This window comes from Nannobrachium achirus (assembly GCF_963921795.1).
Source record: "Nannobrachium achirus genome assembly, chromosome: 21".
Taxonomy (NCBI): domain Eukaryota; kingdom Metazoa; phylum Chordata; class Actinopteri; order Myctophiformes; family Myctophidae; genus Nannobrachium; species Nannobrachium achirus.
The window spans coordinates 39,059,307-39,083,661 of NC_137828.1; the positions used below are offsets into that span (position 1 = coordinate 39,059,307).

The following is a 24,355-nucleotide window of genomic DNA, read 5'->3' on the forward strand; positions in this document are numbered from 1 at the left end:
TCCTGTTCTCTCTCTCGTTGACAGAGCTCTCAGAGCAGGCCAAGGCCGACCTGATGCAATTTGAAGAACAGGAGAGGCAGAGGAAACAGGACCGCTTCGGAGGCCGGGGGAGAGGAGGATTCGGGCGAGGTAGAGGCGGCCGAGGAGGCTTCCCAGGGTTCGGAATGATGGACTTCAGGAGCGACCGAGGTGGGAGAGGAAGAATGAATAACCAAAGGTTTCCACTGATGGGACACATGGGCATGCAGGTAAATCGCCCACTTATGTCCGTGCAGTGGGTTTATGTCTACATTGTACTGCTCCATAGCCCCTGTCCTCTATATCAGTGGTTCACAAAGTGGGGTTTGGGGTTGGGGGTCCTTTAGGGGGTCCCAGGGTGTCCCTGGTTAAATGTATTACTAACCACTTAAATCCTACGGTATATAGATCGGCTATTTTTAAATAGCCAATCTACAAGCTCACAATGAGCTTTTAAATGTCCTTGACATGAAAAGGTTTGAGCACAACTGCTCTATATCTTGTACTGGCCTCTCCTGTGTGATATTTTTTCTTTACAGTGGGTTGCTTATTATTTGGATCTAACTATCGTATAAAAGAAATAAACTTTGTCCAAGGCAGATTGCCGTGGACATAAATTGGAAATCCCTTTGAACAGGGGATAATCTATTGTTTTGCTACATGGTGTAATGCATCTTAACCCACTGCTCTTAAAGATTAGCTGGTGTGAGCGCACAGGCTTCAGTGGGTAAGATGATTTGAAATGGTTCTCCTCTGGGTTTACTTCATACTCTTCTGTCAAGCATCAAAAATACAACAAGGTATTTGCTCACTATGATTCTCGGCTCGCTATCCAAGACCTATGGCTATTTGCTCACAGGGAAAAAAGTCAGTTTAAAAAACACTCTTTACCTCCTTATCACTGTTGATATATGGATTATAGCAAATCATTTGGCTGTATTCCATTTAGGCTGCATTATACCAAATTAAATTTGCTCTTCGCCCAGGATTTAGTTTCTTGTGGGCTTGTGTTATTAGATCTCTCTCCTAGCATATAATCCTTTCATTTACATTGCTCGTCAGTTCGTGCAAGGCCTTTTGAAAGCATCGCTATCTGGGGAAGACAAAGTCACTTTTAAACGTGTAACCTACATAAATTGCTTTCCGATGAAACACTGGAAAGACATGTGATTTGCGAATGGGGCTGCGGTTGTTTAATATTGCAGGACTTGTGGATCATTGCGTTAAAGAATCTACACGTTGAGGAATTTGCGCATTAATGTATCTGTCAATTTAGCGAGGCTAGAGACCAAGACTGCTGATGGAAGAAACGGTAGCGCCGATGATCTGTCTCTTATTCTCATTGGGTCCATTTAATTGCTTATTGCAGGCTGCAGCAAGTAGAAATAATGAAATGGGGCAATTGTGATCATCTCGAAGGTCATCCAGAACTTGAAGGAATACTATCAAGTGACATGGATAGAAAACCCTTAATTAAGAGAATTCTGTGCCTTCATTCATATATTGTTAGGGTTAGCATCTGCCTAAAGCATCCACGTTCGTAGTGTGAAAGCAGATCACATTGAGAAATTGTGACCATTCTGTTTTTGACTCTCCGCTCCATTAGCCCAGAATGCCTCTTCCTCGTCATCTCCTTCCTCCACACCACCACCAACAGCAGCAGCACCATCACCACCAGCTGCACCACCAGCAGCAGCACCATCACCAGCCATCGGGCCCCCGGGGGCCGCCGCCCTTCCAGGAGCACGGCGGTCCGCTGGCTCAGCAGCCCCTGCAGCCCCTCATGCCTCCCCCGCACCTGGCCCACCGCTCGCCTCCGCCACCGCCCCGGCCCCAGATGGAGCAGCAGCAGCAGCAGCCCCCACCGCGCATCATGAACTCTCCGCCGCCTAACTTCGGCCAGCAACAACAACAACATCACCCCCCTCCTCAGCCCCCGCAGCCTCCGCAGTCCAAGAACATCCACATCAACCCCCACTTCAGAGGCCCCACGCCCTCGTCCAGCCCGGCGCAGCAGCAAGGTAGATTCAAAACGGGCGTCATAAATTGTAGTTCGATTTTTTTTTCTATTGGTGGGGGTGCTTGTGTGTTGGGTTAGGATCCTTTTTTTTAGATTTTAACGATTTTGGTTCCGTAACGATTCCCTCTTAACAGTCCGATTCCTTAACGGTTCCATTTAACAATTCCTATAGGAGGTTCCAAATAGACCCTTACAGGTCTGTAACTCTTGAGTGTACTAGTGGAACCAAATTGGTCCATTTGGTTCCTTTTGTACTCTGAGTTATGGTGGTCCTTGAAGTAAAAAAAAAGTTTGAGAACCACTGGATTGTAATTTTGTCTAGCAGACATGAAGTCTACATATCAGCTCTGACAGTGTGATAAAACCAGTTCCGGAAACGGTTCTAAAATGTGATGGAACCGATTCCAAGTATGTAGTAGCAGCGGTAAATTATTTTTGGGTCTTAACGATCGGGACGATGTGTTGCTCCATAGAGGTACATGATGCCATTGCCGGTTGGCACTTATCCTCGCTATGCTCTGAAAGGTGTCTGGATTAGAATGTCATTTTCTTGTTTGGTTGAATGACACATGAATACGTCTCCCAGCCAGTAATGGGTTTATCCTCCTTTTTTCACCCTGGCAGCATCACCATTTCATTCCCTGAGATGGTTTTATCTGGCCTGTCTGTCTGTCCAGTTTACGATTGGAATTCTGTTAGTTGTGTGTGTCTTGTGTGTTACGGTGCTCTGTAGGGAGTGGGTGATTCATTTCTTGTGCTTTAGAAAAGACTTGTACTCAAAGATCAGGGATGTCCTTTAGTTATGATCAAATGCTTGCCTGGCTATGATGGGTACAAAATAAATAAATAAAATTGCAAGCTGCGGAGCAGCGCGACTGAAATTTTATTTCAGTTACATGTTGTCTGTAGAAATGGATTGTGCCAAATGTTGCATGAGATTATCCTCTTTTTGGTGTCAAAACATGATTATGTACCATTTTCACTTCTCCACTTTTCCACTTCTTCCAATGTGATGACTTCTAATTAGGGATGCAGCGGGTACATTGTTCACCATGTACACGACATTACATGGCTATCCATTTAGGACTAATTAAACAAAATGTTTTAAATAACTTATAAATATTAAGTTGCTACCACGGGTGTTTTCCAAAGTAATCATTGTACACACTTAGCGAATGGCACCTTGATCAGTTCAGAACCTCAGACCTTGGATGCACAGACGGTAAAACAACATGGTGATTCTTCTCTGGTAGATCTTTTATTTTATCAAGGTAAAAATAGTGTGTGTCACTGTCCCCTGGACGCATCGAGAGTGGATTTAATGCAACCCTTTGGCCTTTGAAATAATATGCGTCTTAGTCGCGGAATGCGTAGCTAACAACATCACCGCATAATATATGATACAGTTGTGTCCAGGACTCAAGATGTGCGCTGCTGCAATGTTAACTCCTATGAATATGCCTCCACGCCACGATTTACCGCATTTAAACAATAACACGCCAAGTGCACACACGTTTACCAAAAAGTGCCCAAGTGCCCATCCCTACTTTACTTCTAATATTCCCTTTGTATCTCCTGACCTATGTAACCGTTGTATAAGGATGTGGCCAACCATGATTATTCATGCCTGTGTAAGTGCCTTTAACACACAGTTGTCTAATGGACTCCCTCCTTCTTTTCATCTATCGCCTCTCTCCCCCTCTCGATCTTCCTCCTACCCCTCCTTTTAATCTCGCTTCCCCTTCTCTCTCTCTCTCTCTCTCTCTCTCTCTCTCTCTCTCTCTCTCTCTCTCACCTGCCCCTCATTTTAATCTCGCTCCCCCTCCTCCTTTTCTACCCCTCCACCCATCTCGTTCTCTCTCTCATTGCAGTGCCCTTGATGCCTCCTGCTCAGAGCCAGCCCAGACCTGCTGAGGGTCCTCAGAGGTTCCCTGTGAGTAGCAGCTGCTCCACTCTCCTCCCCACCCCACCCCCCCCTTTACTCCATCACATGGTTAGCGTGTCTCTTTTGTGAGGGCAATATCATTACGCCAATTAGACCGCTCCCGCCCTGGCCAAAATACTGCTAGAGCAAATCTGTAAACACCGATATGAGTCTATCTGCACAACTGGAAATGCTTGATAGGGACGTTACAGGCGGGTGGACTTTTGGAGGTCGGGGGTTGTAGTGGCAGGGCTTACTTAGCAACTCTTCATGGATGGGCTGGTGGTGCTCAGACATAATGGAATCCCGAAACCAAGATATGCCGGCCAGCAAAATGTCACATTCCACGAATTTTAGTTTGTGCCTCAAAGCTGATATTTGGGACTCTGTTTTGAATGAATAAAATATGGCAGTGGTTGGTGGATCGATGTGGGGGCATCTTGCCTTTTTTTTGTACTACACATTCTGAAGGCCAAATTTCACGTCAAAGAAAAGAGGATTTTAACTCACCAGCTTGCCTGTAAAGAGGAGGTTCTTTATTTCAGCAACAAAGAAACCATGCAAGAGATGATGGGAATCCCTCTGAAGTGATTACTGCATCGGGGGAAACGGGCTTGCCAGCCAGCCAAAGGGCCTTAAGTTACTCTGTCCTTCCAGCTAATGATACCCAGGCATCAGGTGGCGCTGGTGCTGACTGACATTTTCCTGGAAGGGGCATTTTATATGGATTTATGCAAATCAGCTATTGGAAAATAGCTGCATCCAATTGTGATTTGGGTGGATTTACAAACTCTGTCGACAAAAGAGCCAGGCTCTGATGTTAGTGTCTGTGTTTAAAATGAGAAAAGAAATTGCAAATTTATTGCTTCACCCAGTGCTCAGAAGCCAGTGATTGTGGATGTTGATAGCACAGTTACAGAGAGCTGCCCCCCCTCCCCCCTTTAACGGAGGGTGTGAAGAGGGGTTTGGAGGGCAACAACTGGGCTGATGATGTGCAGCATAGTGTTGGATTCCCCTGCTGCCAATCGCGTTTAGATGGCCGTTACCAAGGTCACAATTTGAAATTCTGGTGACATACCACCCGGCAACATTCCATTTACCCCCGGAGTACCAGATTACTCACGATTATCATACATTATCATCCCATCAAATTTAATTGTTGAAATAGAAGAGCAAAATGGGGGTCATAGCCCCTAGTATGACCGCATTAAACATTTTTGCTGGTTTAGAATGGCACTGAAATATTAATCTTGAAGCCAGTCGAAGTTGAGAATATATAATTAATCTTCTGTTAGTGATATTCAGTCTAGACACAAAATGGCTTTATAAAGACAACACACATTTCAATACCTTCTTGAAATACAATATTGATTATTTCCTATTCTTCTCCTTAGTCCTTATTTCACCGTTGAGAAAAGTTACCATCTGTGCATACGGCTCAGCAAACAATGAACTGCAAATAGTCCCTCGCAAGACTCTTAAACAAAATGGCACTTTTCAATCCCCAAATTATATCCTCCATTGAATAGTTTGACATTTGGCCCCTGCATTCATTATATGACATTTGTCTTTGGCCACCGTTCCCCTTTGCTGAGAGCTATCACAGGCAGCATCAGTTACATATTGAACACCCCTCAGTCTGTTTATCAAGGATTAACGACCAGAGGATGAGCCGTGTTATTTCAGAGGTATTAATGTGGACACCAGAGCCCTCGTTGCACAAACCTGTCTGCATGACCTTTGCAGATACGTGCGATAGTGCCCACAATAACAGTGTGATCCCCTTCGCAGTGTAAAGCCCCTTTGATTAACTTTCTATTAAGCAACTTTTGAGACTTTGTGCCCCTCTAGCATTCAAACACATCTCCCTCTAAATACCGCCAGGCAGCGGTGGAATAAAGAAGGATTAAGCCTTGATAGGATCTTAAGTAATTTACAATGGGCTCAGAGGAGGTATGCAGCCCCATCTGTGGAAGTACCACGTGTTGAATAGCAGGTTAATTTTTCAACACAGACGGATGTTTAAGAGAATAAAAGAGACCGTTATAAGGCAGATTCTAATTCCAAGGAGGGATTAAAGGGTTGTTATGCGTTTTTTTTTTAAAGTAGACAGAAAAAGCGGCGTGCGTGCATTGCTTGGAAAGCTCTTGAACATGCAAAATGTTTGAAACAAAGGAGTGAAGGACTGATAACGTCTGAATGTATAAAAAGCCTAGTTTCCTTGTTAGATGCCAAGGCATTTAGAATTCCATACGAACAAAGCTCCACCTAGCATCAATTTTGTATTACTCACAAATTCATGCTCAAGGGTTTCTCAAATATTGGCACGCATATTGATGTTTACTTGTGAAGATTCGGCATCATTTTAATGACCCTAGCCATTCAATTACAAGCTCTCCCCGTCCAATGCAATGCTCAAGTCCAAATCCCCATTTTTCATTAGTTTAATTTGTTTGTGATTATGGCATTCCCAGCATGGCCTATAATTCATGAGTTGTGTGTGTGTGTGTGTTTCCAGGGACCTGGAGACTTCCAGCAGCACGTGCCTGATAATTTTGGCCAGCCCCAGCGGCCCCCTCATCACATGGAACCCTTCAGGGGCCAGCAGCCCCCAGGCCCCCAGGAAAGAGAGCCCTTCTTCATTGGTGGTGAGTCTCACACCCAGCCCTGCTGTATCTGTCGCTCGCACGCACGCACACACCACAGGTAGGCCCCCATACCCAGCCCTGAAAGCAGTTAAAAAGCTCCCTCTTAGCATATTTAACCCTACTGGGCATCACCTCTGGCAGTTATACCTACAGGGTATGCTACCAGCGTTCTGGTGCCGCTCTATTAGCAACACTCATGTTTATATGCATGTGCACATACATACATGTGAATGAGCACTCCGAAGGCCACATTCGACATACATTCCCATTCGCTATAGACTCAAGTACAACCCAAACGGTTGTTTACTTGACTCCCGCTGATAGAGATGTAGGCCTCCAAGAGGCAGCCGCTGACATGCTCACAGCGACTGTTCAAAAGTGTGAGAGTAATTTGACGTCTTTGTTGTTGTGTTGTTTGTCGTCGTCGTTCACTCTCCCCTCCCGGCTCTCCTCCAGAGAGGAGCTTTCCGGGGCAGCAGCAGCAGCACATGTTTGACCACCAGGGCCCTGCCCCTCTGATGAACAGCGGCAACAACCTGCAGCAGCAGCAGCTGCCAGGCCAGGGCCACATGGGCTTCGGCCAGCCGGGACAGTCCTTCAACCAGCCTGGCCAGGGCCTGCTCGGCATGTTCCAGCAGCGAGAGCCGCCGAGGCCCAACCTCCCTCCCCAGGGCCACCAGGGGATGACGGGCATGAATCAGCACGGCGGGCCCCCCAGCCAGCCCAGGCCCTTCATGGGCCAGCCGCGCCAGCCCTTCAACCAACAGCAAGGGAACCCTTTCCCCCCTCCACAGCTCCCGTTCGGGATGCAGGTACGACTGAGAGTAAGTGATTTTTACAAACAATGGGTGTTACGTGTCTTGTGCGCGTCTTGTGCTTCTTTTGCATGCAAGTTATTTCTGAAGGTTTGTGGCATGTTGTTTACGCACAAACGGCATGCTGTTTATTTATTTGTCTGTCCCTCCGCTAATTGAACATGAATGCGCCAGCAAGCATATGTTAATTTATATCCGCTTACTGTGATATTTTCAATGCCATCCTCCCAATGCTGCCTCTTACAATTATTGCACACAGCAAACAATATGCATCCTTTTTCTATTGTGAATTCATGAATTTCACTGGGTTTGAGCTAGATTATTAAAATGGTGGAGAATAGAGTAATGAACACATAAATAAACCAAACTAGTTTTATATTCGCTGTTAGTGAAGCGTTGAGAAAGACTCATGTTTATTTGAGTCCCCCTTTTGAGGCTGGTGTGGAGACACATAGACAACAGCGCCCTCTAGTGACTGAGTCACTGTTAGAATACTATGCGGCTATATGAGGACACCCATTGGAGGTTAATTATATGCAGAGTATATACACTTGGAAGAATATTAAGAGTGGCTCTTATTGTGGTAGGAAACCGGGATATACCTAAACATTTCAGGGGATTCAGCATTGACTTAGGCTCATTTGGCAGTTTTTCTTACTTTCACTTATTTTATTTTATTACGTCATTTGAAGGGCTTATTGCAGGGCCCTCCTCACTCCCAGCTTCAACATCATGAACATCCGTCCATGCACCAACAGCAACAACATCATAGGCAGGACTTACCCCACCAGCACCAGCTAAACCCCAGTGAGCAGCGGCCCATGATGCACCACAGCCAGAACCCCTTCCATCAACAGCAGCTGCACGGCAACCCCAGGCAAATGACCCCCCGTCCCCAGAACAACCAGCAGCGCAATGCTCCCATCAGACCAAGGATGGTGAGAAATTAACATGAACCATTTTCTGCTTAATGGTTTTGCAATGTGCGTCTGAAATCGGTGCCTGACTTTCACTCCGGTCTCTTCTGACTTAAGCGCATAAATCTCTCTTTGCGTCATTTCTCGAGCCAAAATTACGCCCAAGAAACATTGTGCTATTACAGATATACAGATAAAGGCATATATATTTTTTTTCCAGCAGAACCCTCCTGCCTCCAAGCAACAAATACAGATCCTTCCCCAGCGCAACAGCAACCTCAGAGAGCTCCCCGTTGCACCCGACAATACAAACATGAACAATGCCCGGCCCACCTCCGCCCCCAATTTCAGGCCGGTTGCCAAGGCAACACAAGGGGTGCGACCCGGGCAGAATGCACCGTCGATGCCTGGCGGTGGCAGAGGAAGGGGCCAAGCTGCTGCCAAGACGACACCACAGCCAGGATTGGCGGGCAGGACAGTGGTTCGGAAGGAAATCCCAAGTGCTCAGTCCAAGCCGAAGCCACAGGTCAGATTTTCAGTCGGGGCCGGCAAGATAAAGGGGGGTGGGTGGGGGGGGGAGGTGTTGATGTTTTTTCATTACAGATATCTTAGATAACTGTTAGTGAGCATTTTATATTTTTTTATATTATTTTGATTGTGTTTATATTTTATTTTATACAGTGATTCTCTGTGAAATTAGAATTGAAATGTAGATGAGACTATGAGATTTACTGAATGTTGCTCCCACCCACCCCCACAAGTCTTCCTTGTTAAATTAATTCACTCTGAATTTAACATTGAATTAGTGAGCTCAGCCAAGCTCATTAGTGTGCTGAAGAGGTCTCCCGTTTTATTAATGGCCTAATCATAAGGTTATTAAAGACAGTGTTCAAGTCCATTGGAAGGAGAAAAAAAACCAAGATCAATACCATCAGATATTTCTCTGGGGTTTCGACTCTCATTACGACTGTGAGTGTCATGCCAATTGCTGTGGTTGTCCCAGGGCAGAGGGGGACGCGCTGTGATGCTTTTCCATTTGTGTTTCTATGCGACAGGACCCTGATGAAGATGAGGAGACGCGGCAGTACCGCATGAAGATCGAGGAGCAGAAGCGGCTGAGGCAGGAGATCCTGAGGAAGAAGGAGATGAGGAGGCAGATGCAGGCGGGCCTCAGGAAGAAGGAGCTCCTGGAGAGACTCAACGCCCAGGCCGGCCCCCAGAGCCAAGGCCCGACTTCATCCCAGAACCAACCTCTGCTACATCAGCAGCAGCAGCAACAACAACACCAACAACAACAACAACAACAACTACTACTACATCAGCAGCAGCAGCAGCAGCAAAATCAACAGCCGCCACCGCAGGCCCGACATCAACCACAACATCAACAGCCACCACAGCACCAACCGCAACCGCAGACACAGTTCCCCCCTAGACCCCAACAATCGCAAATATACGCGGGCAACACCTTCGCCCCCAACGGCACGCCTCAGGCTGCTTCCCCCGCTCGTCCCAACGTCAAGACACGGCTGCAGATGGGAAGGGGAGGCCTGCAGCAGCAACAAATCCCTAGGCCTGGTCCCAACCAGGCATTTGTGCAGCAGCAGCAGCAGCAGCAGCAGCAGAGACGGAGCATTGCTCCACAGAACTTAAACAGGCCTGGCGGTCAGATCCAACAGCCCCAGGCTGCTCAAAGGATCATGCCCATCCAGGGAGTCCCTGGCGCCGCCCAGGCCCAAGCGCTGGCCCTCAAGCCTGGGGTAAAAAGAACAGTGATGCAGCGGTCCAAGAGTGCTGCTGACTGCCCGCAGGTCCCACCACAAAAAGTCAGGGTGGTCAAACTTTCAGGATCGGTGAGCTTCTTCTCATGATTTCAAAATGTCATGTATTCATTGCTTTTGTTTCGTTTTCCCTCTCAAAACGATTCTGTATTTTAGTCGTAATATGTATAAACCAACCCCTATAGCGTTACTTTTTTCTCCTTTAAGTTTTAAATGCCAATGATTGCCCTTCCTGGGGCCACTTTTGTTATCAAAAAGAGTTCTAACCTATGGGAATGACATGTTGTGATGTCTGTGTCATTTTGGTCAAAATTGATCCATAAAATGTACCACAAACCGAGATACCTTAACACACATCTTAGCTATCCAACCCAGAAAGGCAGCAGTCATTAAAGTGAGCCACATGACATTTATCTGTAGCATTGGGGACGTTTCATCACTGCTCTTAAAGGTTGACGTCCTTTTTTTTTTTTACCTTTAAGGGCAACACGGTACCCTCTTAAAGACAATCGAAGTGAAACGGCAATCGCGGCAACACAGATTCCATCTGCAATTGTGCTCGCGCTCTTGCCGTTGGTTGATTAGTCACCACTGTGGCCTTAATTACACATTAATCTCCAGTGGAAAAATCCCCTACAAAAGGCGTGCATGTAAAACATTCATACTTGTCATTGATGAGGCACGTCGCGGTGAGATGTGATAGTATTTTGGAATTAAGCCGCTTTTCCGTCTCCATCCCAGAGGATCAAGCGGCAGAGCCAGAATCGCATGCTCACTGCAGATGAAGATAACTGAGTGTCTGGGTGCATTAATGGAAACCTGTGCCGAGCTATCTGATGTGCTGCATCTCAGAGGGGAGGAGGGGGTGGATGTGGGGGTGGGGCTGGGATTGGAGGTGGAGAGAGTGAGATGGATATGGAGAGAGAGAGAAAGAGAGCTAAGGCCCGTAGATTCTCCAGATGCTCCCTCGTACGCATTGTTCTGCTGTCATTGACGGCAGCCTGACAATGTTATCTCCTCTCTTTACTTTTCCGTCTCTCTCCCTCTATCTCTTGTCTGTATGTCCCTCCACCGCCCATCTCTCTCTCACTCCATCAGCCTGTCTCTCAAGTGCAAGCCTGAACAAAGGCACATGAATCAAAGATCCAAGTAATTAATCTTTTCTAACAGGGTTTGGATGGCGGATGCCACCATAATACCTGTGTTAAGAAAGTTGCCACTTTTGAGGGATTTGGATTTGTATAGCTTAGGCACACAGATAAGGTGGGTAATACAAAGCAACGCAAGGCTCAAAAAGCTGGTGCGGTTGGAGAAGGGAGCTATGGGGGGAACGGACGGGGGGGTGTGAGGAGGGGGTACAAGGCATCAAGCCTCTGTTCCAGTGTAATGCAGCTTAGCATTTGATGGGTGCAATCAGGAGCTGTGATTTCTATAGAAGGGATTAATCCATTTACTCCCGACTGGGGACAGGTCAGAGATATGTCCCCCCCCCCCCCCCCCCCTCCCGTATTGATCTGTCACATCTCTCCACATTGTCAGGAGGAGGAGGAGAGACGACCTTCAATTCCTCCCTGTGTGTGTCAACACAGCCCAGTCTGTGACTTTATTTGATAATGAGACCATCACCTTGTTGAGATGATCCCTCATTCTTTTCCCCCCATCTTTTCTGTGGACAGTCGCAGACACTCTGATAGGGATCTGACTCAAACACTCGAGTGCCACCGTGAATATGGCCTCTCCTGTATCGCCTTCTGCATTGTAAATAAAATATGGCACTTTTAGCTAAATGGCGGTTGTGAATATGACCGGTTGACATTACGAGACGCAGGTTGGATTGATGATTGAGACGCTTAAACCGAGTCTCGTCTTTTGTTATCGTTGCAGGACGGCAGCGGTCCGGCGCAGCAGCTACAACAGCAGGGCCTCCGGGCGATACCTCAGCTCTCCCCAGGACCACAGAGGAAGGTCACCATGCCAGCACAGCCGCAGCAGCACCAAGGCGTGGCCTTGGCAGCCCAAGCCGGCCGAGGCAGCACAGTCGGTCGAGGCGCCCCGGGCGGCAACCCTCAACACAACAGAGTACGTCACACAGAGACAGACAGTCAGCGACTTGGGGCCGGCGGCGGGGGCAAAACCCTCTCCTTTACGCCGGTCACCTGCGAAACCTGCCCCTGTCCGGCACCCCGCAAGCAGTAAAGGCAGTTTTAAATTGAGAGACTGAGAGATTGAAATGCTCCCCCCCACTCCCACCCCCTCCCCCAGACATCCCAATCCAGTGGTGGCGGTAATAAGACAGGACAGTGTGCCAGGTGCCGTAGTATTGACAAGCTGGGAGTGCTAAGGAACACGGGGCGCTACAACCCCGGGCTCCCCTGGTCTCTCTGCACTCCTGTCACCAGCAGGCTGCTGTCAGACCCCCGCCACACCGCCTGACACTGACGGGGAGAGGCAGCCACCAGAACGTGCTCGCTCTCTCTCTCTCTCATATACATTCTGCCCTTACACCCCACACACACACACTTCTCTATTTCTATATCTCTCTCCTCTCTCTGCCTCTTCTCCTCTTAGGGTATCTCCCTCCCTCCCCGTCCTCCTCCTCTGCGGCTCCAGAAACACACCTCTCAGTCACTCCGCTCATGCGGCTAGCGTCAGAGGCGGCAACGCTGTATGTAGGAATATGATAAGTCAATCAAGTGAACCCCGGAGGTGTCTGAATAAGCCCGCGTGAACATTTCTATTTAAATTCTCATTTGTGCTGGTAAACAGTAGAGCCTTGTAGAAGCGTCACATGCGTCTTCTCCACACGGCTGCGTTAACGCGGGATTATCATCTCAATTTTTCCTGCATAAACAACGGGATTTAATCCATCTTTCCCGAAATCCACCACCCCTCCCTTCCCACTTTTCTACTCCATTCCCTTTTTTTTCTCTGCTCACCGCTGTTGGCTTCTTGGCTTGGGTTTTGCACACAGGTGGTGGTTCCGAGCCGGGGCCGAGGTAGAGGAGGCGTGGGGCCGGGAGCCGCTCAGATGGGCAGAGGACGCCCGATGCCCACCAGACAGACCCAGAGGGTCCCGGAGAGCCAGCCCTGTACGGTGTCCATAGAGGGCCTCTCCTCATCCACCACCGACACGCAGCTGAAGAACCTTCTCAACTCCATTGGCCCCGTACAGGTAAGCGCTCCATAGAGTTTTCACACATTTAACTTTTTACATACATTTTATTGTAATTTGACATGTTTTTCCATATATGAACAAATAACCGAAAGCAATATCGACCCCCAACATGCGCGCACACAAAATCAAAACGACCCCACCTAAAAACAAAACTGTGAACCTTACCTCACTTGAATGGCCTTGAATATGTAAATGTGAGATGGGAAACGTTTAAAATAATGAAACGTTTGGTAAATACTTACATACTTATGCAGATAATGAAAGGATCCGTAAGCTTTTCTTTTGCACAAGTTAGGATCAGACATAACAGATTAGTAGCAATCATGTTAACTTATGGCTCATACACTAGTAAGATGTAATATATCCATATAATCTGTGAACCTGACCCCCAGATATTACAGAATTGTTTAGGTTTTCTTATCATGGTGAACATACCATGATAAGAGAGAAGATCTTCCTGTCCCTACTTGGCAATTATTCAGTCTTCAAATAATGTGCGATGCATTGTCACAAGCTATTCTAATAAAGGTTAATTTACTGCCTCAAACATTGATCCAAGGATGTTTCCCTCAAGAACACAAACCGTGTTTCTGCAGGAATTGTGACTAGTGATTTCAGTAATGTCTTTAAGTACTGGTGACTAATTGACTACAATGGATCCAGGGGCGTCACAAGGTGGGGGGGAAGTGGGACTGAGTTACTAGGGCCCAAGGTGTAGGGGCCTTAATTATTTTGTGCTTTAACTATTGGAAAAATCTACAAAAGCTTGTAGATCTGCTATTTTTGAAAAGTCGTGAAAATGTATATGTAAATGTATATATGAATACTGTATATGTATTTTTTAAGTGAACATTTGTAACTAAAATGTTGCTTCTGGAACAAAATGTTTTGAGATGGGTGTCCGTGGCCAAATACATATCATTTGGGGGTCCTTCACATGAAAAAGGTTTGAGCACCAATGACGTGGAAGGATTTGAAATATTGAAAGACTTGCACAACTTTTCACGATTCTTCAAAAATATGTGAGCTTGTATATCTGCTATTTTTCAATAGTTAAAGCACAAAATAACGTGTAATAATGCGTTCCCAGTCTAAATGGGTTAAACCCCCTCCCGCTATGAAGAATATTCATGGGGGGGGCCGCAGTGAATCAATCCTTGTACCCAGGGCCCAGAATTTGGTGCGACACTCCTGGATGGAGTTTCCATTGGAACGCAATTATTTTATTTTATTTGCATTTCCTGAAAAGTAACGGTTTTGGTTTCCACCAGACAGCGACAACATAAACTGTACCTATCCACAGGAGGGAGGGTAGCTTTTTGGAAAGGCAAGAGGTCTGTCTTAACACACTTGCAGTTCATCATAGCACATTCCTCTACTGTGATCATGTAGCACCCCCTGTGTGATTCTTTTAATATTGCAGCCTCTTTCGGTTCACCACCCCCACTCCCTCTTGTGGCGGATGCCAGACCTTTTCATTTGAGTGTCAAATAATGGCTCTGTCTGACCTCTCCTCCCCACATTTTTAGATGTTCAAAATGCTGCCCCAGCAGAGGAAAGCCATTGCTAAATTCTCCAGTGCCCAGCATGCCTCCAGCTTCCAGATGAGCTTCCACAGGTAACTGTTTCACCATGTTTGTGCATCTCGGTTTGGCTAAATGACGATATTATCACGTTACAAGACGGTGGTAGTGTAACCAGAATAATACACACCTGAAAGCACAACATGGACAGATATTGCTGACATGATCAGGAGAGTCTGATAGCAGCTTGGCTACCTCTCGTTCTGTAGTCGTGATGCTCGATCATGACAGCAAAAACATCATTCTTTATTTCCATTGTATTTAGGGTTGGGATCCTTTTGGATTATAATGATACCTTAACGAATCCTATAAAATAAAATCTATATAATTGTGGGTTATAATTTGTTGATAAACACAAATGCAATCCTACATACAGTATTGCATACATATTATTGTAGTGGTTCTCAAAGTGAGGTCCAGAGACCCTCTGGGTTATTTGGGACCCATAGCCCTTATGGGTCCATTTGGTTCCATTTGTACTCTGAGTTATGTTGGTCCTTGACATCTAAAAAGTTTGAAAACCACTGACAGTGTGATAAAACCGGCTCCGGAAAGGGTTCCAAATGTGATGGAACCGATTTCCGGTTCCTCAACGTTGGATACGGATCCTCCCGATTCCGCACCGAGTGCCGCGCTGCGAGCTTGTATATCTGCTATTTTTGAAAAATCGTGAAAATGTGTGCAAGTCTTTGAATATCTTTGACCCGATATTTGACCCGACTTCTAAATCCTTCCTCTAAATCAGTGGTTCTCAAGCTTTTTGATGTCAAGGACCCCCGAAATTACAGGTATTTAGCCACGGACCCCCATCTCAAAATATGTTGTTCCAGGGACCCCCCAGAAGCAAATATTTGAGTTACAAATGTTTGCTTTTAAATAGATATATTCAAAGACTTGCAAAGAAAAATCATGATTTTTCAAAAATAGCAGATCTACAAGCTCGCAGCGCTGCACTCGGTGCCGCGCTGTGAGCTTGTATATCTGCTATTTTTCAATAGTTAAAGCAGTCAATAATCCTAGGCCTAAATGGGTTAACAGCCCAGTGTGGGACTAAAAACAGCGCTGTTAATTATCCTTGTTACTGTTATTACACAGTTAATTATCCTTGTTACTGTTATTACACAGTTAATTATCCTTGTTACTGTTATTACACAGGCACATGATTGATTTATCCCACATCGACGTGTCACTGATTGATGGATGAGGAGTGCAGTAGAGCAGAGTGAGATCTCTGATAGGAGGTGGCTGTCTCCCGACGTGTGAGGCTCGTGCGCAGCAGCCAAAGAAGGACGTTTGGACCAGCTCTCGGGTCCTTCAGGGCTCACTGAAGGCTCTCTAGCTCAAGCCCCCCCCCCCACCGCCCCCCAGCACAAGCTCCGATCTTCATTCATCATTTACTGACTTCCGAACAGTGGAAAGCAGCATAAATGGCTGCACACTTGGCCTGTGGTTGACCTTGGTTGAAGCAGTGTCCGGTGGTGTTAAAATGGCACTGGATAGAAGAACGATAACTGGACAAGTGGCTTTATTTTGTAGTTTTTGTTGGAACACTTTGTGCACCTGGCATGGACACTAAAGTAGCCGCAGACATGGGATAATGGTTGCTCCTCGCAGCAGTCAGGTTAACTATTACAAAATGTGTAAATGTTGAGGATTAAGAGTGTTTTGGGGAGTCGTCTATAATTTCCGACTTGGTCCTAATGTAGTTATGTGTCTTTGGATTTGCGGCCCACTGTTTGGTTTGGTTGCAGAGACAGTTGAACCTATTCTCTTGGATTCCTCCTGGGCAGTGTCGTTTTCCTTCTGTAGATGGCAGTATTTCATAACTAACGTGGAAAGCAAGGGTGGGGTGGGGGTTCTCCTTCATATCCAACATGGCTTTCAGGTAGAGCTCAGTCTCCAGTTTTTTGTTAAATGGCACTGCCTAGTGGAGAGCTTCTGTTAAAGCATTATACTGGCCTGACTTTGTGTTCATGACCATTTTAATGTTTGACACCGTTAAGGAGGTTGAAATCCATTTTGTCAGGGCGTCTAAGAGTGCATGAGGTTTTTTCTAGTTGGGAATGGTAAATTCTGTGACCAGAGAATTGGTGAATTCTTGCGGCGTTCGTTGGGTAATAAAGTTCCTCTGCTAAACTGGTGAATGTTATGTTGGAGTTGGCCCTTCACCCATTCATTTTACTTCATCATTTGACAATTACTGTAGCTTGTTTTAAACCTACTTGGGTCTTGTAACCCATACTGTGAAGACATTATGAAATCTGGAATACATTTGCGTTGGTACATTTTTTTTTTTACATCTTTTAGTTGTATGACTTATGGTTTCAGAATAGTTCCCTATTGCTAATCTGTGCTGCGTGTAGTGTGAAGGGAGTGAGTGTGTGAGTTTTGTAGAGTTGAACTTTTTTAGTATTATTATAACCTGAACTAGAAAATGGTTGGTTAATGTTAACATACCTCCTAGCTTTTTGTTTTGGGCGAGATCAGTAGGAAATGTCTTACATTTCACACAGTCTATTTCTGACAGTCTCTTGACCTACGGTAGTTATTTTGGCAATCATACAGTAGGTAATGTAGATGTTCTTCTCGTCCTTCAGATGGCAATTGAATGCCTTTTCACTGAGTTACATGGGCCTGTAGATCTTCGGTTCGGTTCATTTTTCACGTGTGAAGGAGGCGAACTTTACCTGGGGGGATGCCTGACATAAGGGCATCCTTAAATATTTGGCACTCGGGTGTATTGGCTTAATGGTTTAAATTTTGAAAGCATGCTCTTTCTTGATGATGATAATGTCATAGCCAGTAATGTTAAATTGTTTCAAAGAAAGCAGTGTTATAGTTATTTGCATTCGCTTATACAACGGTTCTATATACGGTACAGCACTACATTTTAACGTTAATATCAGCAACTCCACATAAGGTCATCATGTCTGTGGCTGAGCATTGCATGCTTAATATGTAATTGATCAAATCCCGGACGGTAACTTTACTCCCCTAAATACTTTATAATCAATTTCTGTTAACGGCTGTCTAGAAAGAATACACACAGGAAATATGTAGCATTTCCTTGACCGTGCAGTTTATAATATATCTTTACAATCAACAACTGCAGTTTTTTTATAGTCTACTTCACCCCAAGATGATACATTTTTAGTTTTTTTTTTCTTTCTTTTAAAATCTATATATGTGTTACAGCGTGCACATTTTTTGTTGAAAGATTTCTTGAACAATTAGTGCTACTAACAGAAACTGATTCAGCTTCGGACAAAAGAGGATATAGTGTACAGTGCGCATCAACAAGCGAGGGGGCAACCATTATCCATGTAGTCGTGATCATGTACATAAGTAGACTAGAGCTTCTAAATGAATGTTTATCTTTTCCAAATGTTTTGAGTTCAACTTTCAGAGTGTTGTATGTATCAAAATAACATTTTATATAAGTGTCCGGACAGCAGAATTTATTGTAGAACCAAAAGCAACGGACATTGCACCACATTTCTGTTCATAGAAATATTGAAAACATTTTAAAGGGAGAAAAAAAATAATAATAAAAAATATGGCCAATGTACCATGACCTTGCAGGTATGTGAAGCCGGTTAACTTTTCTAGCCCAAACATGTGTGTTTGTGTGTGATATCCATGTGTCTGGTGGTTTTAAGGTTATTTGTGTGATGTGCTCACTTGTTTCAAGTATTCAGTACTGTATTTCCCATCTCTGGCCTTCCCTTGCCCCCAGTTGTCAGTACTTTAGCGCTTTACATTTCATGAGATTTTAACAATTTTCTAATGCCTGACACAACAAATGAGTATTTCTAAATTTCTTATTTACAGAAGAAACAAACTAAATATAGTGATTACGCAAGTAAATTATTCCACTTGATTTTAAACTTTAAGATGGAATGCCATTGGGTTTTACCGTAAAATTTGGTTCCTCAAGATGTTTGTGCAACATTTGCCATTATTGACGGCCGTCTTCCATTGTGAGAAATGCAAGACTAATTTGACCCGCTTATTGATCTGTGATGTCATACTGATGTGCAGGGCATGCATGCTCCTTGAGTACATGCACCCAACTATGACTCGGTACAACATTTGCATTAGGTAAATGTGGAAACACCATTAATGTTCTTCCTTGACTATGAATTAGTTTTAGTATGTAGTTTGAGTTCAAGATAATGCAGCTTTTCTGGAACTAATAGTGCTGGACTAAAATTAAGCATCATTTTGGTCATTAAGTCCTAACTCAGTCCCCTGTTGTCCTATTATATCAGCTATGGAGGTGCAGGCCGTGCGTTACATCTTGATGACATCACAGGCGAGAAACCAGATTGGAGGAGTTCATGATTAATACTTATTGGCCTGGCAAATGGAAATGATTAAATTCATTGGTATTCCCCTTAAATTCCTCATTACTGATGGATTAAATGCATCTTATACACATAGACAAGGTTAAAAAAAACAATATAGGATCATATACCTTAGAGATTTTAGTAGATATTGACGCACTTACAAATATGACAGTACACAAGGTCTGAAAATATGGGTCCACTTTTTGGATGTTACATGGTGGCTTCCTAAACTTGTAAAGTTTAAGAGGTTGCATGTTTGTAAATGCTTTTGTATATTGTTAGTTGTAACTTGTTTTTATGTTACCAACTGACTTTTTTTATTGGAACTGATTTTTCTTTTCTTTTTTTCTTTGTTTTATTCCTTTGTGTTTTGAGCTAAAATGATATGGTAGTCATTGTACCTCAGATATGCAATGCTATCTTCTACTTTGGAATGCTATGCATTACATTTTGGGATTAAATGTCCTTTAATTCTATAGTTTAGTAAATCCCATGGATTTGAATTGAGTATTTGGCAATGCCATTCACGGTGACATCATTACAAGACCTACTGTCTTGTAATGCCAGAACAGGTTCATATTGAACCTATTTGTATCTTTATTTTAAGAAGATTAATTTACAGACACCGTGCAATAGAACCTATTTGTGCCTTTATTTTAAGAGGATAATTCTTTACACATTCTATATACTATTAGAACACTAACATGGTTTGCCTAAAATACTGGTTTCCCTTGACATCAGGTTGTTTTCTATTGAAAATAAGTCCTGAATTATTTGGTTATTCAGTACAAAAGGTTCATTGTCAATTAAGCAAATTGATATTAAGTTGTCTTTTTAAGCCATATGTTTGGAACTTGACAATCACTCAAAATCATTGACTTGAAAATGTCTAACTAGTAATGGGTGAAATAATTTGTATTTTTGTTTTCCTTCCCAAAACTTTCACTTTCTCTATTAGGTACATTTGATGGCACTGAGTTTGATTTTGCAGGTTGGGAGCGTGATCCACTATTGCATCTATCCTGAATTAACCATTTTTCTTTTTCTCTAGGTGAGATAATCTTTACTGAAGTGTAAGAGGAATGTCACAAAGCAGGATCTAAGCAGTCTATAATATAAATAATAATAAATTAATACAATCTACACTTTCTTAACTCACTCTATCTGCAAATTAAACTCCTGCTCCTCAACATGACCCTAAAAAGTTGTATAAAGCTGTTTTCCAGCTTGAGAAGCAATCATGCTTTGTGAAGTCCTCGTCTTTTCACAATTCTAACAGTGTTTTCAGTCCTTTTGCAGGGTTGTGGCCATGGAGCGTTAACTGAAGATGTTAAATTGACCTGTGTTTACTTCCTTATATAGACTTTGACACTTCTCCATTCTGCCACATCAGTCCACATGTATTTGTCCCATGTTCCATAATATCTGACATTGACTAAACTTCTTTTCCTTGTCGCTGCCATTGTTGAATTGAAGCCTGATTTCATGCTTTGCCAGCGCGGGCTGAGTTGCACGCTGAGAATAGCCAACCCACCAGCTCTCAATGCGTTGCGTACACGACGTGTTGTGAGCTTGTAGGTCTGCTATTCCTTGGCCGTTGTCGGCGGGCGGCACCATCGTGCGACGGAGCATAAATTAGGCTTAAGCCTTTCTTATCAAGCAGGGCGGCCTACCTGGATTACCATTATTTTGTAAGCCAATGGATGGAGGTTTCCATCTCTGTGACGACTACGGGCTTCTCAGATCAGACACTTGTAACTGTAAAAGCCACTCTTTTTTTTTTTTGGCTTCCACTCCGCCAAAGTCATGCCAGCTCTCTTGGCACGCTTTTGTACAGTTGGATCTTTTGGTGGGAAAAAAGACACCGCTTCCTCATGTTGGAAAATGTTTACCTGACAGTGACTTAACTTGTTCTCATATGATGGCTGATAACTGTACTTGACAAACTGACCTGAGTGAAACTGTTGATAAGAAATGACCTGTTATTCAAACTCTGAGGTTTTGATGTGTGACATGAGGTTACTTGTATTTATTTTATAACTTATTCTGTCATCATTCATATCACAATGTGTTTCAATGCCATGCATTGAATTGTATGTTATCAAGAAGAGATGCAAAGCTTGTACCTTGTTTGATAATGGAAACGTGAGGAAAAATAAAGATGTTTTACACAATTCTTGTCTTTCAAGCTATACTCATTTATCAGTCTTTTTTTTGGTCATTGGAAAATAAGGTCAAATAGTCTTATTGTGACCAAAGGTCGCAGTTTACCATGAGAAACGTCACAGCTTGTCCGTGTAGACGTGTATATGGTCTATGGGCAAACCCAAGACCGTAAAAATGTGTTGTCATGATGTCATGCTCTGATGTCACTGTGGTGTCAGGGGAACCACTCTACCAGAATGGGTTTGCCGCTCTGACATCACGCTCTGGCTTCACTGTGATGTCCCACTAACATAATCCCTGTTATGCCCATATATTGAGTTCCCTGATGTCATCAATATTAATGATGCCCTTTTAGAGAGATCCCTGTGATGCCAGGGGGAACAATCCCTTTTATGCCCATATATGGAGATCCCTGTGTTGCCAGGGAACAAATCCCTTTTATGCCCAATTGCCCATATATGGCGACCCCTGATGTCCACATCTCTTGTGGTGCGACCTCGCCCTTTAGGATGAGGTCGCTTGTCGCCCTGAGGTGTCTTACTAGTTTAAAACTAGAATGCCAATAACTTGGAATCAACATGTGACACTGTGTGGTTTGTAGCATCAAAAATAGCTTATTTTTGGTGGTTCGTGTTTCGGGAGAAACTATGTCAGTATCTAAGCCAGTATCATACTGAAAAGAACGTATTAACCCAAACCTGGAGCTTTGGATTGTGGGATTAGGACATGTCTTAAGAACTACAGCACAGTTCTGGGAATGGGTGTGAGGCCATATGTTAGTACAGTAGTCTGAGTCACAGGACATTCTGAGACGTGGGCCACTACTGTTGGACCATGGTTCTCAGATAGCGACCCAGGGACCCCTCAGGGTTATGTGTGGAGGGGTTCCAAATGGATCTTTTGCTGGTCTGTACCTTGCAGACTGTATACATTTTTACACTGCCCTAATTAAACTGGTCTTTGGAAATTAAAAATAAGTTTGAGAAGCAATGCAGCAGGATTTACTGCCATAGCTAATGTTATCACTATAACTATAGACATTTGCAGGGCAATATACTGTAGCCACTCATATCTTCTAATATTAGTCCCTGCATCCAGAGGGAAGGAAGCAGAAAATGCTCGCAATGCAGAGGCAACTCCTTGTCTCAGTTGTGAATTAGTATAACAAATTGTTATTGATCCTGATTAGTTTAAGTAAAGCAAAGACTGATGCAGTCCAGTGGAAGGGTGATAGTTTGTTTTGGACCGTGTGTTTGTGTGTAAGTGTGAGAGAGAGAGAGAGAGAGGGGGAGAGAAAGACCTGGTTACTTGTAGTCCATGGTACCTCCAGTGGTTTCCTCCACAGTGGTACCACCTATCACCATCCAGAAAGAACTCTCCAGCACACTGCTTAGAACCTGGGGGGTGGGGGGCTGGGTTGTGCTTTTCCAGAGAGGCAGACCGTCCCATGTTTGCAGATGTCAACATTTGTAGAAGCCGTTCCTCAGCTCTCCAGCAGACGCGAGGAGGGCCTCCGGAGGGATTAGAAAGGGGTTCTGTTTACCTGCTCTGTGGAATGCTCTCGCTCGGCTGCTTTTGTATCTCTGGAGAGACCCAAGGTCACGGCTCTGGAAGAGACGGGCCGCTTTGTCCCCTCCCAAGTTTCCACCTCGCAGTATCAACAGCACAACACAATGTATAGTCAACTGGGGAGAAGGAAGTGGAATTCCTATTCATGTTACAACAGTGTTCGCAAACCGAGGTTCAGTTCCCTTTCTGCCTTTGATAAATCTGCATGGGGCCCAGGGTGTTTTTTTTTTTCTTCTTTTTCTTCTTCATAAACAATTCACTATATTAATCAGTTGTTTGTAATAATACAATATTTAGCTGATCCCCTTCTCACTAGTCAGTGGTCAGTAAATGTTTGAGAACCACTGGTCTGTACATTAAGAAAAAATACGAAAGTCGGAATACTATATACTATATTTCATCCTTAGGTAAGTCTATCTGATTATTTTAATTTTGATGTAGACAAACTGATTAACCCATTAACACCAGCTCATGTAAATTAGTGTGGTTGCCCAACAGGGCAACACACTGTAGTCCTCAGGAAACTTTATTTTTCTAGATAAACTTTATTTGTGAATGGGTTTTTACCTTGAATCAGAAGCAATTGGAAATTGGTGGAAAAACATTTGAAGGTGGTATGGTTAGCTTGCTGCATAATATAGTCACGTTGGCAACCACACATGCAATTTCCAATTATATTCTGGTGTTTTCAGCAATAGTTGACTCATTGGTGACTCCTTTTAACATGCATTTAGCAGCACAGTAGCCTACCTCAGTGGTTTTCAAACCTTTACATGTCAATGTCTTCCCTTAACTCTGACAACAGGGACCAAATGGACACTATTTGTACACTGTCAGTGTTAAAGACTTTTATTTAGACCCCCCCTAAAGGAAACCACAGAGTCCCTGTAATCCACTTTGAGAACCACTGGCCTACCTCATGCCATCAAATGGAACTGACAGTCCTACTCTCCTCAACCACAGGGTGTCGCTCTTGTACAACATATCGACGAGATGTCTACCTCGTTTGCATGAACTCAGTAGGCTCGCTTGAGTGAAGTCAAGTGACTGGTGTATTATCAATAAGGCTTATGGTAATGTTTTATCAATTGCCTTCGCCTACTTAGTGCCTGTGCTCTCGTTTGATAGAGAAATCTGCCCTCGCCAGGAGATAGGACTGCTGCTGTGAAGCAGATTTAAGACTAACAAACAAGGTTCTGTTTAATTTGTCTGCAGGTTTTTCAGAAGTTATTTGCGGAGGGCAAACCTCGTTAAATTTGACACGAGGTCTCAACATTTCGCAAGCATGCTAAAGGTAGTTCAAAGCCTTTTCTTGCCAGTAACACGTATTGAACATATTGATGCCTGACTATAAGTTAATTTGGCGTGAAATTTGAGTTCTGCAGGCCTATGC

At 44.2% G+C, this 24,355-nt stretch overlaps 1 protein-coding gene across 3 annotated transcripts in view; it reads left to right on the forward strand.

Annotated features, from left to right (window-relative positions):
• rbm33a (RNA binding motif protein 33a) overlaps positions 1-16,223 on the forward strand; it is a 39,345-nt gene extending 23,122 nt beyond the window's left edge. The window contains exons 8-19 of one of the 3 annotated variants that reach the window (XM_080751540.1): positions 25-248; positions 1,625-2,039; positions 3,910-3,971; positions 6,481-6,610; positions 7,067-7,434; positions 8,118-8,363; positions 8,563-8,868; positions 9,398-10,192; positions 12,005-12,199; positions 13,092-13,292; positions 14,825-14,913; positions 16,034-16,223. In XM_080751540.1, coding sequence (XP_080607666.1) covers positions 25-248; positions 1,625-2,039; positions 3,910-3,971; positions 6,481-6,610; positions 7,067-7,434; positions 8,118-8,363; positions 8,563-8,868; positions 9,398-10,192; positions 12,005-12,199; positions 13,092-13,292; positions 14,825-14,913; positions 16,034-16,082 — 3,080 coding nt within the window. In that variant the 3' untranslated portion in view covers positions 16,083-16,223. The remainder of the gene's footprint in view (positions 1-24; positions 249-1,624; positions 2,040-3,909; positions 3,972-6,480; positions 6,611-7,066; positions 7,435-8,117; positions 8,364-8,562; positions 8,869-9,397; positions 10,193-12,004; positions 12,200-13,091; positions 13,293-14,824; positions 14,914-16,033) is intronic. The other 2 variants (XM_080751541.1, XM_080751542.1) reach the window with 2 other exon arrangements.
• The last annotated feature ends 8,132 nt before the right edge of the window (positions 16,224-24,355 follow it).